This window comes from Peromyscus leucopus, chromosome 10 (genome assembly GCF_004664715.2).
Source record: "Peromyscus leucopus breed LL Stock chromosome 10, UCI_PerLeu_2.1, whole genome shotgun sequence".
NCBI classification, from domain to species: domain Eukaryota; kingdom Metazoa; phylum Chordata; class Mammalia; order Rodentia; family Cricetidae; genus Peromyscus; species Peromyscus leucopus.
The window spans coordinates 59894657-59913898 of NC_051071.1; the positions used below are offsets into that span (position 1 = coordinate 59894657).

Consider the following 19242-nt stretch of genomic DNA (forward strand, 5'->3'; position numbering starts at 1 on the left):
TCCAACTCATTTTCTCTCATTCTCATTCTCTCGCTCTCCCTGGAACTTTGAGGTAAGATGTGAACTCTAGCTACCGCTCAAGTGCCATGACTGCCTACAGCCTTGCTCCTGACGTGGGGATGATGGACTGACGCTCGGAAACTGGAAGACGTTCCCAGTGAAATGCTTACGTGCAGGAGCTGCCTTGGTCATGGTGTCTCTCTCTGCACAGCAACAGAACAGTAATTGAGACACTTCCTTTTCCTTCCCAGTATTAACCACACTTTAGGGGAAATCTTCAGGCAAATATTTACGAGTCGATTTGTTCCTTTAATTCGTAAGCCATTCCACCTATAAAAACTAACTCACTGCAGAAGTTACTGTAAAACTATGATTTAGTATCTTGGTGCCTTCCCACGCTTCTTTATGAGAGGGCGATTTGGGAACATCGGGCACTGACTGTATCAGAGACGCAGGGAAACGTGTCCTGCCAGCCCAGCTAACAGATGCAGCGGCGTCATTCCTCTGCAGGAACCATTCTTTTATTGACAGTTCTAATGAAAGCGTGTTTATAAAATGGTATTGTCCTAAATTAAACCATTCATCCCCACCCTTCATAATGAGAATGAGGCCTCTTTTAAAAAGGGAAGGAAGAGGGTAAACTGAAGTGCTCTTTCTTTGGTAGGAAAGGCGTCCCCAGGGACTTTTTGGTACTTGGGAAGGAAGTCCATTAGTCCACTGTATATTGTTAGGTCATGCCAGGCTCAGGACTATAATCCTAGCACTCGGGAGGCTGGGGCAGTGAGATTCCATCTCAAAAAGTCTAAATCAAATCCCAACCAAAATTAAACAGCCAGAAAACAGACAGAGGTCCCATATATGCATGTGGGACACTACATATCCGTATATGCGATCCGTGTGTGTGTATATATATATATATTACATATATGTATAGGGGATTATGCTGAGGCCTCATCTCACAGGCTAACTTTCTCGCCATTCAAATCCACATTACTGTTAAATTTCTGGAGAAGATTTAATTATAATGACTACTTTCTTACATTTTTAAAATTTGTTTTTACACGCTTGTTATCTGTCACTCCTGACAGGATTAAGCCCCACGCCACCAGATCCTGGAACAGTGTCTAGCGTGGACAGGGGCTCTCAATGCACTGGCTGAGCGGGGTAAGGTGGCTCACATCTGTAGTGACAGCCCTTGTGGGCCGAGGCATGAGGACCGCATTGATTTCAAGAACTACCTGGGCCGCGGAGTAGGACCCTGCCTACTAGAAAAAGAAATGCATGAATGTGTGCTCACCTACGCTGCATCTTCATCCAGGGCTCCAACACACTGCTGATCATCTTGACTTAGGCATTGCCATGCGTTGGGACGGGAGTACACCCCTAAAGGTCCATGAAGGAAGGGCGGGCTTGCTTCCCCAGTGTGGTGCTATTGTGGGACTTATGGGGGATGGGGTCTAGGTCCATGGGGTGTGCCCTTAAAGGGCCTTGCTCTCCTCCCTTTTGCTGTTTCATTCAAGGCCATGGTGAACAGATTTGCTTGGTACATGCTCCGCCATGATTGCTACCACAGGCCAATCTGTCAGGGACTGAAAGCAGCGAACTGGGATCCAAAAGAAGCCGGTCCACCTTTTGAGCCGATTACCTAAGGCGATATTCCAAGGTTCACCGGCAGAGCTGTGGCCTGACAGGAGGCAGCCGCATGGTTCCCCACTCTGATGGTGCAGTCTGTCTTGAGAATGGCACTCCCTACCACCACGCACGGCTGACCCTCTTCACTTTCTCCCACCCATGTTATTCTCCGATGCTGACCGCCCTGCGGGCAGCTGGACAGACCATGTGAGTTTACATGCCATGTCCTCCGTACGCTATCTGGAAGGTCCAAGTGCCCTGAAACCTGTCCTTTATCCCTGTCACCACCAAAAACCAGTTTATTACTCTCTGGACTTCCACAAAGCCGTTCCTGTTGAAATAGGCGTGCACGCACGCGCGCACGCACACACACACACACACACACACACACACACACACACACACACACACACGGCAAATGTCTTTTCAATCTTTCTTAATGCAGAAAGTAAATACCATCATCTCCTTTCTTCCTAGCCTCTTGCTGAAACTCTGGCCCTAGTGAAGTCACAATGAACACCTGACTGACCTATTTACATCCTCACTCTATTAGAATCTCCAGGACTCGTGATCAGGAAGGCAAAATGCCTCCATTTCAAAATATACCTGCTCACTGTTAAAGAGGGTCCAGACATGTCCAGTTCTCAGCCTACTAAGGGCACCAGACGCTGCCTTACAAAAAGTAACACAACCTAATAACCACGTCAGTTGAGGTCTAGTAACTACATTAATTTCATTAACACATACAAAAAAAAAAAAATGCACCAGTTCCTAATGCTTATCGAGCAGAAATCCCGTTTCCCAGAGCTATGGCAATCATTACATTTGTAAAAAGTATCTACAATCATCTTTTAAAAAAGACACTCTAAGACAAGGAATACTTACTTATTTGGGTCAGTCATAGCTTGGAATCTGGCTTACTTCTTACAGGGCCTTTCCAAAAACCATAATACCAGTGGTTCCAGAGTCTTTTGATACGGTTCACCGCACGCACAGCCGCAAACACAGCTAGCCTGAGGTCCTAACCCGGTCACAGCACCAATCACAGAACACCCGTACAAAGCACAGGGGAGGGGGAGGGACACACAGCAGCAGTCCTTCACAGAAACGCAGCAGCGCCCCGGGCGACGCCCGCTGTCCCCAGAGAAGCCAGTGCTCGCCCGGTGACCAAGTCACACTCGGCAACGCAAAATGCTCATTGACACACTTGGCGTTATTTTTAACCTGCGGGCTGTTTCCAACATGTTAACTTTTTTTTTTTTCTTTTTCTTTTTTTTTTTTAAAAAAAGGAAGAAACAAACAAAAACAAAACTAAATATCAACCAACCCACTGGGTCTGACGGTTTTGTTGTCTTAAAACAACCCGACAGGTTAGAAATACTGAGAACAAATCAAATCATTAGCAGCACGCCAGCTGAAAACTCTTTGGGGGCGAGAAGCGAGGGACATGGTGGAGTGCCGAAGGAGCCTAGATTGGCCATGCACCAGCCCCGTGTCTCCCCACCTCAGGCAGCTGGCTGCGAGCATGATCGAGACAGGCCTCCAAACTGGGCTCGTCTCTGATCTGTAGGACGTCTTCTGTGGTGTTGCTGCTGGCAGAATCCTGAGACTGAAGCAGGTCCTGGTGCTCGGGCGTCATGTCATCCGCCACACAGTCACTGTTGAGCTGGGAGGAGAGAGAGATGCATTCATTAGCGGCCACAGCCACGAGAATCAACGCGCGTCACCAACGAGTTTTATGGGCTTAGGTGTAGAGGACTTCCGGGATTTCCGAAAGTTGGCCTTCTCTCTTTTCTAGTAGGCAGCAGAAAGGTTTGTGGATGGAATCACTCAGCACGATGGAGCAGGCGGCCACAAAGGTTAAATGTTGCTAGTTAAACAGAGGGAGAGAGCCAGGAGTGATCTAGAGCTATACTAGCCTTGAGCCAAATTTTGTATTTTTCATGTATTATGCTTTTTTTCCTGGGGTGAGGGCAGGCCTCAAACTCCGTGTGTACATCTGACCCCTCTGCCTCTACTTCCCGGGTGGGTACCCCTATGCCCAGCTTATGGGGTGCTTGAATCAAACCCAGGGTTTTGTGTGAGCTACGCAAGGACTCAACCAACAAAGCCACACCCCCAGCACCATGAGCCATATTTTGTTTGGCCTGAGGATGTATTTATTTTTGTGCTGCTGGTACTGAACCAAGGACCCTAGGCATGCCAGGGTCTACCACTGAGCTCCGTCTCAGCCACGTCTGAGGATCTGTGACTCCGGGAACTCTGGAAGGTCAGGCATGCACGATGGAGTGCACCACTCAGTAACTTCAGCAAAAACCAGCAGCAGTTTCAATAAGACCAAAAAGTAGGGAAAAACCCTGTCAAGTTGTTTATAATAACAGAGCGTCGTTAGTGATGCTTAGGCACAGTTACTATTTTCTCTGGGTCAGCATTCAACATAGGAATTGCCAAGCCTTGGGGTATAGAATACACGAGGTAAATACTAACTTTTTTCCATGCAGACAAAATGATTTTAAATGATTTTCTTTACCTCAGTACCCCTGAGACTGGAGCTGGCCTTGTCAGTAAGCAGTCAATTCTGTCCCATGGCTTCCATGAGAGCTAACATAACTAACTTTATTTAAAAGTTAGTGCTGGGGGCTGGAGAGATGGCTCAGAGGTTAAGAGCACTGGCTGCTCTTCCAGAGGTCCGGAGTTCAATTCCCAGCAACCACATGGTGGCTCCCAACCATCTGTAATGAGATCTGGTGCCCTCTTCTGGCCAGCAGGCATACATGCAGACAGAACATTGTATGCATAATAAATAAATAAATCTTTTTAAAAAAAAGTTAGTGCAGGTGCCCATGGAGCCTAGAAGAGTGTATGAGGTCCTCTGGAGCTGGAGTTACAGGTGGTTTATGAGCTGCTGCCGGATGTGGGTGCCAGGAACTGAACCAGGTCCCCCTACACTCTCATCTGCTGGCCATCTTTCTGGTCTCCTAACTTCCTCTTGAAAAGGACCAACGTTTGCTCAGTCTTTGCACATCACGTTCAAAGTATGACTTTTACACTCCAAGAAAGAAAAACAGCTGTGTCCTGAGAGTTGGTAATGCCCTAACCCATACATACATATACATACATGTATATATACACACACACACACACACACACATGTACACACACACACACATGTACACACACACACACACACACACACACGTCATTCATCAGGAGCCCCTGAAAGGGTTCAGAACACCTCACTTTAACTAGCAGAGAACTAACTACCTGTGTTATCCGCTGCAGGGCACACAGGTTAACTTTGTAAGTTTGATTTTGTCATGAGTAACAGAATACTTATTTTGAGGCATACATAATGAAATGACAATTAGAAGGGACATAAACTTTTTTTTTTGGAATTCAAAGCTTAGAGTTAGTTGAGCCCCCCCCCCCCTTCATGGAAAGGTGAGAGCGATACCATCTGTGTGCACGACAGGATCTGGCTTGCTGTGAGGGCGGCTTCCTCCTCCGAGGACTCGTCCGTGTCCTCCTGGTTGGTCAGCGTCAAGCTGGGGGTACTGCTAGAACAGGGGTACTCCTGGAGGGACGGCGTGTCCCCTTTGTCAATACTGTCCAGCGAGCGCCGGCGGACTCCCCAGTTGAAGTTGTCCATGCTCTCCCCCTGGAAAAAAAGCAAGACATGATTTCTGAGGACTCAGCTACATGCTTATGGACGTTGCAGAAGTTATGAAACACACAGCAAGGTGAAAAAAACTACTGAATGCATCATCAAGAGCAGAGTTTCAATCAGCCTGTCTGTTTCGTTCCATGTTTAACCCATCCATCAAATAAATATTTATATTTTCAGAGATTAAAAATTATTTGGTCATTTTTACAAAATCGCTTTCTTGATAATTCATCTTGTACTGCGGAGGGAGCGGCTAGATCTACATTCTAGGTGATTTCTACTCTAGTCCACAGACACGCACGAGACCACACGGAGCACAGGTACACACACGGCAGGGGACGAAAAAGACACAGTCCACACAACACCAGGCTGCAACTTACCTGCAGCTCCTGGTTAGCAAAAAGGGAAACACACAGAGTTAGAGAGAACGAAGACACACATTCAAATATATGCTACGCTTTTCGGGGCAAACCCTGACTTCTCAAACCCAAAGACGGACGCAAGCTCTGGGTTTAGCTTTTTTTTTTTTTGCGGGAGGCCGACATGGGATCGGAGGAACTGGGGGAGAGCTGGAGACAGACACGTAGAACGACGCTTCCGCGATACACTTTGGCCACATGGAATTTACAAAAAGTTTCCGAGATTCACACGGCTAATACTTGGTACGAGGCGATAACTGACTTCAGGTACCCACATGCAACTGACGACAATACGGGGTGACGGCGGTTGGCATCCGCGGGACGGACAGCTGCAGTTAAATGCAGTGGTCCCTTTTCACGGTAATTTAAAATCAAGATCGCGGCTGTCAAAACACACGACCGTTGCCAACTTCCACGAAGGTCACAAGAGAGATGGCACATGCAGCGTCACTCCAGTTGGGATTTATGCTAGGTCTGTGCCAAACCTCCACTTCTGGAGGACGTAATTCTTAACTGTCTAAAAAAACTGTCTAAAGCCCTGCTGTGACAAATTATACTAAACTGGCAAAATTTTTTTTTTTAATTTATAGCTCTTCACATGGAAGGGAGGTTTTCAAAAAACAATTCCCATCTCCAACCCCCCCCCCCCCCAGGAACTCTTTCAAATGGAATTTTTGATGGAAATCAACTGTGGGAAAACAGACAGGTTAAACCCACACTGTTGATGCTGAAATGTGCTTCGGGAGCTCTGCCCACTGCGCCCTCGGACCTGACCTGGCTGCTTCTCAAGGAATTTTAGATGCTTTGGGTTCTGCGAGGTTAGGGTTTGAAAAGTACCTTTCTTGAACTTACACTGTAAATCTGACCATGTTGCAGAGGACATGAATGGTGCCCGGCCTCACAATGTACTTGGTGAGTGAATGAATGAATGAATGAATGAATGAATGAATGAATTTATACTGCGGGCTTTCAAAGCTGGGGAATCTTTTAGGGGTTTTATTTGTTTTGTTTTAGCCATCGAATCCAAGTATTTCCTACTGTTAAGTTTCGACCGTGACTGAACGTAGAAAGTATGTTCCCTTGGCTTGTTTCATTGTGGGGTTCGGGTCAGCCCTCTCCACTCCCCCTAGATGGCTGTGACCTGAAGTAAGTGTCTTCGGAGAGCTCTGACGGAAGCCCTGCTGAGAGCGAGAGTCACTCCTGCTGACATTTCAGAGGGCTGGATGAACGCTAAAGCATTTCCAGAGCTCTTTACAGGGAAAAAAAAAGGGCAAACAACAACAAAATAATAATAACCGTAACCGTTAGAAAAATGCCAGGAGCCTTTAGAAATCTGAATTCTGAACAAGAAAAAGAAGTAACTGCAGAGGCTTTAGAAGCAGCTCACAAAGGTAGGTCGGGGCAGCAGGGCTCAGGCCATCTCATTTTGCTCCCGGCTGTGACAGGCCGTCTTACCCTTCCTTTGTTATGTTTTTCAGAGGATGAATGTGAAAACACTTTTAATAGGTTTTTAAAAAATCTGCCCCTTTTGAAAAAACTAAAAATAAAAAAGGAAATATATAGAGATAGATATATTATTTCTTATATATAGGATAAGAAAGCACAGGTTTAAAATGTTCGCTTTAAAGGTGGCTTAAGCCTGCTGGCATTTGTGCGGCTCCCGGGTACCCAGTTCATCTTTGCAGCTTCAGGACCCACTGCAGCACAGTAAGGAAACATCGCCCTACACTGTCTCCTGTTCACATTTGGTCAAAGAGAACCGCCCCTCGTGAGAGCTGATGGGTGCACATGAGCTGCCCGAGTTGATGCTTCAGAAAAAGAAACATGCCAACCTGGTACAGAAGATTTGATCATGAAGCATTTTTGTCTGGCTGTTTATTAATAATATATTTGTAACCATTTGGGGATGCCCAGATCTTGGATCTACTATAATCTTTTCAGGTCTACGGGCCTGCCCTTTGAGGAACCGACCTGAGCTACAGGAATGGAATCCCAGAGCTGAGAAGACAACAGGGCGTCTCCCTGCTATTTACCAGGCTGGCTGCCTTAGAAGCCGATGGGTGGGCTAAGAAGGATGCTAAGAGCATGTGGAAAAGCCACCTCTCCCCTCTCCTGAGAGCATCCCCGGCACTGATCTTTACTTGCTCCAAACATTGCTATGTGGGCCAGATTGCTGCTGCCTGAGTCCAAGCTGGCCTGGAAAAGGGGAGGGCCCCCAGAGGAGCAGAGATTGATAGACAGAGGCCTCAGAGTCATGCTGCATGGAAAACTCTGCCTGGGACTAGCTCAGCTGCATGGGCTGACAGATGGATTTCCACTTAGAAAACCCCTAGACGGACCTAACATGTAGACAGGATCTGCTTATAAGAGAAAGCCCCTTGGGTGTCAGAAGAAACAGGTCCTGGGGGGGGGAGTCGAAGAAAACATGGTTGGGGATGCCAGCGAGAGACCTCAGGCGCCTGCCAGAGGCAGAGTTCTCGAAAGCCAGAGCCGCCATGCGGTCACTTTAGTGACCAACAGCACACTGTGTTTGAGCTCGGGCATGCTGGCTGTCCTCTCACACTTGGCAAGCTGAGGCCGGAGAATTAGCATGAGTTTCAGGCCAGCTGGTATTACAGGGTGAGCAGACCTTGTCTCAAAAAACAAAAACAAGAAAATGATGTTTGATCCATTTTAGCGTATGTATTTACTACGAGTTTGTTTGGCTCCTGCGAAACATTTAAACCTAGGAATACACTGAAATCATCATCATGAATTTCTTTCTTACTTTGTAAAGACAGAATGGACTCCTCTACTTCAGGCTCCTTCTGCTACTGACTGGTTGTGGCACTCAGAGTTCCACATTTAGGTGACCTTTCCTGATTTTACACTCATCTCCATAACGGAAGATGGCATGGTCAGCGGAGTCTGGCTCAAGCGTGGCTCTCCGGAAATGTCAAGAAAGCCCACGTTCTTACCTCCGCATCTTCCAACTCAACATCCAGGAAGTCGAAGTCCTTAAAGACGCCGAACTGGTGCTCACTGCTGTTGTCTTCAACGGCAGCTTCTTCTTCCTGGATTATGTCCTCAGTGGTGGAAATCAAGCTGGTCTGCTGGTCCCCGCCTTCCAAATCCTCATTAGAAGAAAACACAACCTGATGCCCCAGAAAAGAAAAGAAAAAAAAAAAGGTTTGCGCATCATTTTTGACCCTCTGCACCCGAGGTACCAGCCCCTCAAGATCCCTGTTAGCTTCGCTCTTCAATCAATGTGGAATTTCAATTTTGTCTTCAAACCTAACTAGTTCAGCACCTGATCATCGGCACAGCTGCCGGATTTTGCATCAGACAAGACCATCTCCTTTTCATTCTTGGTGAATACCAGGACTTACTTAGAAAAGGCAAGCCCCAAGACACAATGGCTTTGGTGCCCCTTATCTGCACGCTCCTGAGTACTCACAGAGGGATTCTTCGGGAGGCCGGATTCGGGGCCACAGAGGGATAGCACGCTCATGAGCTTCTCTCTTGTTCTCCGCTAACAGGAAGGAAATTCCAGCGTTAGCATGGGTAAACCGAGTCACCAAATTGATTCTCCCATCCCATGCGGATGCTCTCTATGCACCTGTGATAACTGTGGCCTTTTCCAACTGACGGGAACCAGGGCATTGGAAGTGGAGCCAGAGGAGGTGGAGGAGGTGCTCCTGGTGACGGCGATCACCTTTGCTTTCCCGTTCCTTCCTGCAGCGCTGTGCTGGCCTCCATACTTGTTTCCAATGATGGGCGTCTACACAGAAACAAATGCCAAAGCTGACTCAAGGCTTCCACACCAAAGACACCAGCAAGGGTTAACAGTAGGTCCAGTATGACATTTTCTACAAACAACCAAGAAAGCCAGCTGAGCGAGCCATGAGGAGCAAGCCAGTAAGCAGCATTCCGTCACGGCCTCTGCATCAGCAGCTCCTGCCTCCAGGTCCATGTCCCTGCCTTCCCTGGATGATGGACTACAAGTTTTAAGATGTTTTAAGATGAAATAAACCGTCTCCTCCCCAAGTTGATGGTGGTCATGGTATTTTATGACAGCAATAGAAACCCTAACCAAGGCACCCCCAAACTGTTCTATCTGCTCCCCTGGGGCTACTTATTTTTCAACACTCAGCTTAGATGTTACCTCCTTTCTTAAGCACACCTTTAGGAGCACACTGTATACTCCCAGAGAACTTCTACCTTACTTCCCATCAGGCAGCATCATGATGCTCAACTGCCTGCTTCCTCAAGGCGATGTAAGCTTCCTCAGAGTCTGCCTTCTGCCCATTTTTCAAAGAGTTTCACAACACCTATTACAGCGCCTAATACCAACCAAGTACAAGTTCCACTAACTGAGGCTTGAGTGAGTCAAAGAACAGATGAGCACTCCTAAGGGTGCCATGTCGATTGTGGGCTATCTTACCTCAGAGATGTCAAAGTGAAAGTCCAAGGTCTTGCCAGGCAACTCCTTTGAGACGTTATTGAAGATTTTAGCGAAGGATATTTCAGGAGAACCTACATCCACTCCATAGGCCTTGGGGATGTCATTGGGTACAACAAGGCTTGCAGAGCGGGACACCACCAGCTTTAGGATGTTGAGGGCCTCCTTCCAGTAAGGACTCTGGATTCAGAAAGAACCAATACCAGAGTTACAAGTGTGCATGCAGAAGAACAAAAGCCCAGTCTATACCGTAGACGGTGGAAATAGTACTGCTACAAGACGTCTATAAAATGGTCCGTCTTCCTTTCAGATCTTTTAACACAAGGTCTGAGTTACAAAACATAGGAAAATCTGAGTTATTATTGGTAGTGTTAGATGATCGCACACACAGATACTCCCTAACGGAGGACCTTGTTTTTTTTTTTCTCCAGGGAGTACCTTGTAAATCATTAATCTGGAAAGTCTTACGCAGGAACCTGGCTGCTGTTAAAGGAGGAGTCACACACATTTGAACATTCCAGGTGAAGCTTGGAGCTTCAAAGCTAAACCTTAAATAGACAATAATAATTTTAAATTCATATATTTTAGACATACTAATATATAAAACATATTTTGACCCCCTCAAAATTTGTTTTACTATTTTTATTTCATGTGGATGGGTACTTTGCCTGCATGTGCCTGTATACTACATGTGTGCAGTGTCCACAGAGGCCAGAAGAGGATGCTGGATCCCCTGGAACTGGAGTTACAGATTGGTGGGAGCTGGCATGTGGGTGCCGGGAACCAAACTCGGCTCCTAACCGCTGAGCTGTCTCTCAGCCCCTAGACTGTTTCTTGACCACCTGAGCTCCAAATACGGGGTGACACTCTCGGGAATGGCCAAGTTTCAGAGGAAGTTTTTCCTCACCACGGTGCCTAAGCTTTTCAGTTACGTTTCATTTTTCTTAGTTTTATTTATTCCTACAACATAATTTAGGAGGGATTGCTATGATCGATGTATACGTGCAGAAGAACTGATGTCTAGGAAAGAACTCGGAATCATTTCTTCTTTTTATTTAATGTGTATGGGTTATTTTTGCCTGCATAAATGACTCTGTAATTCATGTGTGCAGTGCCTGAGGAGGCCAGAGGGGGGCATCAGATCCCCTAACTGGAGTCATAGTTGGTTGTGAGCTACCAAGTAGATGCTGGGAATCAAACCTGGGTCCTCTGGAGGAGCAATCAGGGCTCAAAAACATTGATCTCCCCATCCCCTCATAATCATTAAAAAAAAAATTACTAAAAGCTTCTTAAAAAAGATTTCTGCCACTGAGCCACACCCCTAACGACTCAACAAGGTTTTCATACAATTTGATTAATTCCAGACGGGGGCTAGACTACAAACTCAGTATTTCCCTTTCAAAATTCTGCTGCAGTAAATGCATGTGCCTGTGGAGTATAAACTAAAAATACTCGTCAGTTCTCACATAATTTGTTCTCTGGATACTTTATTTTTATTACTATTATTCTTTAATTATGCAGTAGGTGTGTGTCTGTGTGCTTGAGACTAAACTTAGGCCGTCTGTGAGAGCAGCACACCCTCTGGACCACCTCTCCAGCCCCTCTCTGATACCTTATATGAGCGCCTTTCTTTCACAGTTTAAAGGTGAAATGCAAAACATACCAGTTTTCCGGTTATCGTTCACATTTAAATGACGTTTGGATTTCTCCTTTCTATTTTTTTTTTTTTTGTTTGTTTTTTGAGACAGGGTTTCTCTGCGTAGTTTTGCGCCTTTCCTGGAACTCACTTGGTAGCCCAGGCTGGCCTCGAACTCACAGAGATCCACCTGGCTCTGCCTCCCGAGTGCTGGGATTAAAGGCGTGCGCCACCACCGCCCGGCTGGATTTCTCCTTTCTAAATATCAGTTACTTCCTGACCTACAAAAACCAACTCTTGAGTACCGACTTTTAAAGTAGCCTCCTGTTTCTAAAAGGTTTCATCTAATACAGAATACCTGGCTAACACAGAAAGTCATACAAAGGACAAAGTATGTCCCAGCCCTACATTTCTAGAGATGGTAACAGCCGCCCTTCGCATCCACACACTCTCTCTAGCTGCTACGGGAATGCGACTGTTGAATCTGACCAAGGCACCACACCAATGTGATGATCCAATGGTGCTTCTGTGTCACTGAGAACGTTTTCCAGGTAGTAACTATTCCTGGAAACATCCCTACCCTTGAGTATCTAGGGTGCTTCAGAGTTTTACATTCATGGATTAGTTCAAGTTGACCGACGCTGTATGTGAATTTGGTGGTCACTCACCTGTACATATTTGTCAATAATCTTTATGATCTCCAGGTTAAACTGCTTGGCTGGGGCAGCAGACAGGTCGACGTGACTCAAGAGACTGTAGATAATCTGTAGCAATGACTGCTGCATACTGGACAGTCCTTTTTCTAACAGCTGGAAATAAGATAGAAATGCAGACTTTTATCAGGATGAACAAAAACTTGGTGTCACCCTTACAAAGTTGAAAAATGTAAGAGGTTTGTTCAGATGGTCAGAAACCAGGAAATTGGCATAATAAAAGGCAATATATATTATTTTTCCTTCTGTCAGGAAGGATAACTAGTTCTCATTTCAGTAACAGTCTTCAATAATAAAAACAAATCTATTTATTTTAGGTTAAGGAAAAAATGACTACACTGCTATCACTGAAGAATGATGAACCACTTACTATTCATAAACCACATACAGCTACACAGGAGCTAACTGATCTTGCACAAGATGTTATTCTATCAGCTGAAATGAGTAACTGCCATCTGGACCCTCAATGGCCAGTTCTCTGACCGTGAGTGTGAACATGGTCAGAAAAGAAACATGTATTTTAATTAAAAAAAAAAAAAGAAAAAAAGATTTTATTCTTTCTTGAGTTTTGTTCCTTCCTTCCTCTTCTTCCCTCCCTCCCTCCCTGGAATTCACTACGTAGCCCAGGCTGGCCCCAAAACCTCTGGTCCCAGCTTCTTGATTGCTTTGATTACAGGTATGAGCAGAGCTTCCAAGAATTAATTTTGTACCTATTCTCCAGGATCAACACTACCCAAATACACTTTCCATTTTCTGTAAAGGGGAGGCTTACATGCTTACATTAATTACTGTGCTGCTAGTTTTTCAGTCAACTAGACACACACACAGGCTAGGGTAATCTGGGAAAAAAGAACATCAGTAGAGAAAATGCCTTCACCATACTGGTCTGCAGGCAAGCCTGTGGGACTTTTTTTTTTTTTTTTTTTTTTTTAAGAGATTGATCTGAGAGGCCCCAGCCCATTGTGGGTGGCAACACCTTTTTAGGAAGATGGTTCTGGGTTATGCAAGAAAGCAGGCTGAGCAAGCCAGTGAGCAGTACCCTTCTATGGTCTCTACACTAGCTGCTGCCCCACATTCCTGCCCTGTTTGAGCTCCTGTCCTGACTCCCTCAGGGATGGACTGTGATGTGGAACTGTAAGCAAAATAAACCTTTTCCTAAGTCGCTATTGGTCTTCGTGTTTTATCACAGCAACAGAAATCCTAACTAAGACATGTGCTTTCACATCAACTAAGGCAATGATTAAGAAACGGGAGAAAAACATCCAACAAAAAAATCCTTTTGTACTTGAAAGGAATCATCTCTATTCACTCTCTCTCCTCTGGCACTCTCTCTACTCTCTCTATTCTCCAATGCTTGCTATTCTGACGCTCTCTCTATTCTCTCCACTCACTTTCAACTCAAAGACTACTTCGTACCACAGGGCTGTTTCTGTACGCAGCCACTTGACAATGTCACCACCGAGGAGTTCAAAGCCACCTAAACTCACCTCTGCCAGGTACGTCACGAGACTGAAGGTCGCATCTGAGAAGGAGTCGTGCAGGTAGCGACACACCACATTGATCCAGTTGGAACAGTCTCTGGAATAGGTGTGGGTGCTGTACAAACTCATCATGTGAGCCAGGTTCACCAGGGTCGAGCACTTCTCTTCCGCACAGACCTACAGAACACACGAGCTTGTTTTAGTTGCCTAAAATGGAAACCTGTCTGAGGCTACATCCATTTATTTCAAGAAATAATTTGAGATGCATATTCAAGTTTCAATGCATTTCAGTTCAAAGAGCTAGAAAAGTCCAATGGAAAAGAAAAACAAAAAAAACCAAGGCACCATTAAGAGAACTGCAGTAGAGCAGTGGTTCTCAACCTCTTTGGCCAAACTCTGTCTCTAAAACTATTTACATTACAATTCATAACAGTGGCAAACTTACAGTTATGAAGTAGCAATGAAAATACTTTTATGGCGGGGGGGGGGGGGGTGTCCACAGCAACAGGAGCTGTATTAAAGGTCACAGCGTTAGGAAGGTTGAGAGCCACTGCAGGAGAGGAATGGGAGGAGGAGTGACGTGTCCAACCCTCGTGTGGGTTTTACACAGGATGGCGTTTTCAGTCTGTAATACTGTCTCTGGTAAGTGGCCATCTGTGGTTTTATAAGCCCTACCTATGACTTTGTAACCGTTCTGACAAATCCCAAAGCACTCTAGTGCCCAAGAGCCTAAGCCGGCAGGCTCTACTTCAGAGTCTCAGGCCAGTTCAGGGCCGCTGTGTCTCATAGATGTATTCAGGGTGTCTCACAGAAGAGTTACTGCAGACAGACAGACTCAACCTGTGTGACAATCACAGGACTTCATTGGAGCTGTGTTATCTCCACTGGTAGCAATCCACACACCAGACATCACACTGCTATCCAGGAAATGATGTCAGTGCTGGGTTCCTTGGCCACTCCTTGTGAAGCCAACTATAACATGTCTGTCTTCCAGAAGCTGCTTGGCATAGAGCTATGGCACGGGACTCACCAAATCTTGGGGAGACCTTATTGGCTGAATTCGTGTTCTTAGTTCCTTTATTCCCTGGGTTATTGGTGAAGATATCTCTTAGCCTCCTCTGGGAAACACTAGAACAATCTAGAACTAAAAAAAAACCGGCCCTTGCTGTTTTGCAAATCTAGTATATTACGTATCAAAACAGACTGTCCTAGTCATTAATATCTACTTTGTTTCTTTTCACTTTTCTTGCTTGTTTTTCCACTTTACTAACACTTTGTACACATTTCCACAACTACCCAGAGCATTTAGGAAAGAGAAAATTGCCCCTGAAATATATGTATATGTTTAACAATTTCTTTCAAATAATTTTGACAATTCAGAGGATGTCTGACAGAGTTGGAGGGTCTCCAGTCCATTTCTCAGTCACTGTCCCTTCATGGGCTACAGATCCAAAGGTATGTATGACTGCAGAAAACACTGACGTAATAGCATGGAAGTTACTTTATAAATTCATTGAAAGCAGCTGATCTCATCCATCATCCATAAAGCTGACAGGAAGGTAAAGAGGGGGGCTTGGTTGGTGTTTATTTCTATTTTAACAGGAACGATTTAAGAAGTCATATAATCTTATAATTTCACAGTAACTATTTAAATCTTTGCTAGAAAAAATTTTTTGAATAACAATAAACTCTTGGAGCCTTGCTCTGTAGCTCAGGCCAGACTTGAGTTTATAAATCTTCTTCCTCAGCGTTCTGACTGCTGGGATCACAGGTGTGTGCCATCACCTCTGGCTGTTACAAAAGAGTATTTCTTTTTCTTACAATAATTTTTTAGACCCTTATCTTTGAAAAGGGGGAATATTCCTGTGCAATATTATAAAAAAGAAAATGACCTAAGATTTCATTTTGACATTTTGAAGCACAAGGTTAGGATACAATCTGAGGGGCCAAAAAGAAATGTTCTGTAACAAACTTTTTAGGTATGATTTCTGCCATAATGAAGGTGTGTTGCCTGGCTCTGAAATGCCAAGCTCCCCATGGGCACAAACAGAGATCTGGTGATATTTGCATAATGAGGAAGCACATAATGGCAGAGAATTACTCTCAACAGTTACAAGCGAGAGGATAAATTAAGAAAATCAATTTAACGCACATCCTGCAGGTTGCTAAAAGCATACAGAGAGGGAGCCGTCCTGTGCTGCTCCACAGGAGAAAGCACACTTCAAAACAATTTAGCAATCACAGAAGGCCTGATTTGGATTCTCAGGAGCAAAAAAATTATGTGGGACTTCCTGTGACCTGATGAGGTCAGGGCATCCACAGCTTTATCCTCAGGGCCTAGGACATCCTTAGGCTAGGCTAGGCTTCTCAGCGAATCCAGCATTGTATCTACTCTGGCTACAGGTCTTAAATGCTTCTACTTCCCTATTCATGCTTTTTATTTCCTTGAAATTTCCAATTAAGCCTACACACACACACACACACACACACACACACACACACACACACACACACACACACACACGCATATATGTACATATACATACATATATTTCCCTTCATGTTTTCTTTCTAACCCCTCAATTGGGGGCTGAGGTGGGGGAGAGGAAACCTTGTTTATATTTTTCTGATGATGCATCATTGGAATATTAAAATAAATCCCACCCCCACCCCCCCAGGGTTTCTCTGTGTAGCTTTGAACCATTCCTGGAACTCAAGCTGTAGCCTGGGCTGGCCTTGAACTCACAGAGATTCGCCTGGCTCTGCCTCCCGAGTGCTGGGATTAAAGGCGTGTGCCACCAACCACCGGCAACAAAATCTATTTTTAACAAATTTTATATTACCCTAAACCCTTATTAGTGAAAACATTATGTATATAGTTGGTTTATTTTGGAAAGTATTTTCTAGAAGTATTTCATTTCAAACTATCAGTTTTCCATTAAGCTTACTAAAATCAAGAATAAGAATTTGAGTCTTTTTTTTTTTTTAAAAACAATCAGGTATGTTTTCCTTTTAATTGCATGTATTTAATGTATGCGTGGACATATGTGTGGGAGAAGACAGAGGACAACTTGCAGGACCTGGAAATCAAACTCAGGTCCTAAGGATTGGAGGCCTTGACCTACTGACCCACCTCACCAGCTCGGCTTTTTGTTTTGTTTTTTTTTTTTAATTTTTAATTTTGAGACAGGGGCTCACTCTGTAGCCCAGGCTGGCTTGGAACTTACCATGTAACCCAGCTGGTCTCAAACTCACGACAAAATTCCTCAGCCCCCAGAGTACTGAGATCATAGAGAGGAGTCACCATGCCTAACCTACCAGTTTTAAGAAACCAAGACACGTTTCCATGAACTATGACAAGCTACATTATCTACAATTGGCTAGTTAAGAATCTCTTCACACTTAGTAAGTTATAACAAATTTAGAAATTCAGTGCCATATTTTATTAATATAACTTTTATCTTTTTTGTTTTTAAGGCGGGGGTCTTACTATGTCCCTTGGCTACCATTTCCTAGGAAGACCAGGGTGCTCCCACACTTGTGATGATCCTTTCTCCACAGCCCTGTGCCACCATGCTCGGCTCTAAGTATTTTCTTGCCCTTTATATTACGTGGCAAAGTAATGCAAGAGCTCTGACGTTCGTGACTGCGAACGTGACGTGTCGCGGGCTAGCACTGACTACGGGAAGGAAGGTCCCCTTCCCGGGGCCGTGTGCTGGCCTCTTCCGCATGCTGTGCTCTTGTTAACTGAACGGAGGAGGGGCCGCGAGGAAGCTGCTTCTACAGAAAGCTCTTCACCAAAAGGTAACTGACTCCTTCCTCTTGGTTAGAAATTCCTGGCTCTTCTTCCCAGGGCTCTGTGCAGGTTCTTGGGGCTGTCTGTCCTTCATTCACTCCTCCCAGGCCACTTCATTACTTCAGAGTGCATATTACTTCTAAATCTATCTAACTTTTCTATGTTTTAAGTTTGAAAATTTCCCCCTCCGAGAGACAATGACTGGCATACACATAGTTGTACGTACATAAATAGGAATGTTATCTTTAAAAGGCTGTTCAGACAGGAAATTATTAAAACCATAAAATGGCGACATTGTATTGGATGGAATTAAGAGACAAGCATTTCCAACACATTAACAGATGATGTAAGAAGAGCTATACTACTGCTTTCAGAACCGTGTGGTAGGAAGGTAAATAGCGTGAGCAGAGAGGAAAGACAGGAAAGAAAGGGTTAAAAAGAAAAAAGTACAAAGAATTTTAAGAAGGTAGAAATATACTGTGACCTCTCCTTTGGGGGCCTCCGCACAGGTAACTTTTCCTTTAACAGTTGTATTTGATTTGTGAGCGTGCGTATGCTGTACGTGTGTGGGTGTGGGAACGGAGCTCAGGTCCTCTCTCTCTCTGCACATGCAATTTCTTCAGCCCCGGGGGTCAGTTCCTGGCCCACTCACAGCCTCACCCGGGGATCTCGCTCTGGTGCTTCCTGTTGGATTTTCAGTCTCAGTCGAGACGGGACCTCCTCTAGAGAGACATCTGCCATCTGCGCCCCCCTGAGGCCCTCCCCACATGGCCCGGAGCCTCACCAGCCTCTAGGGTGGCTTCAGCTTCCAGGCCTATGTCCCCACTCCAAGGCCTACGAGCAGGACGGCAGTTCCACCCACCCCACCATGGCGGCTCTAGCGCTCACCCCAGGGCCTGGTTCAGATCTGCCAGGAAACGAATGAACGAGAGAGAAACCCGACAGAGTGGTGGAGAAGAGAAGCAGGGAGAGGAGCAGAAAAAGACTCAGACTCGGAGGAAGTGTCGCTCGGATTCAACAGTTTTATTCACTGGCTTTTGTGCAACGCCTCGGCATGATCAACAGAATAAACATGAGAGGCAAATTCAGAAAAATCACAGTGAGAGGATCTGCAAGACCGAACAGCGCCCTAGGCCTGATCGGTGAGCAGCGCGGTTGCTTACCTTTGCTATTCGACTAGCGGTTTCTTTGCAGAACTGAGTTGGGCTGTCAAAGTGCTGGATTAAGTGAGGCAGTAAACAAAGGATGTTAAGAGGGAAGCCTATGGGGTGGGGAGAAAAAGCAAACAAGAACCAACTTTATTGCACAATATCTGGAAAGGTAAGGCACGTTTAAACGGTCTACAGAAACCATTCTCATTCTGATAAGCTATCTGGTCTTATAAATTATTTGATCAAATAACTTAAGTTATCTAACATGAAACATTATCATTTGGTCTACATTCCCACTGCATTAAAATG

At 45.2% G+C, this 19242-nt stretch overlaps 1 protein-coding gene across 9 annotated transcripts in view; it reads right to left on the reverse strand.

Moving 5' to 3' along the window:
* Fryl (FRY like transcription coactivator) overlaps positions 1-19242 on the reverse strand; it is a 242412-nt gene that overhangs the window by 20706 nt on the left and 202464 nt on the right. For 5 of the 9 annotated variants that reach the window (XM_037209095.1, XM_037209088.1, XM_037209096.1 and 2 more), the window contains 9 exons: positions 18946-19043; positions 13993-14163; positions 12461-12601; positions 10139-10336; positions 9314-9475; positions 9152-9226; positions 8673-8849; positions 5087-5290; positions 3137-3298 (listed from right to left, as the gene is read on the reverse strand). In XM_037209095.1, the coding sequence (XP_037064990.1) occupies positions 3137-3298; positions 5087-5290; positions 8673-8849; positions 9152-9226; positions 9314-9475; positions 10139-10336; positions 12461-12601; positions 13993-14163; positions 18946-19043 (1388 nt within the window). Of the gene's footprint in view, positions 1-3136; positions 3299-5086; positions 5291-5676; positions 5686-8672; positions 8850-9151; positions 9227-9313; positions 9476-10138; positions 10337-12460; positions 12602-13992; positions 14164-18945; positions 19044-19242 lie in introns of all 9 variants that reach the window. The other 4 variants (XM_037209091.1, XM_037209094.1, XM_037209087.1 and 1 more) reach the window with 1 other exon arrangement.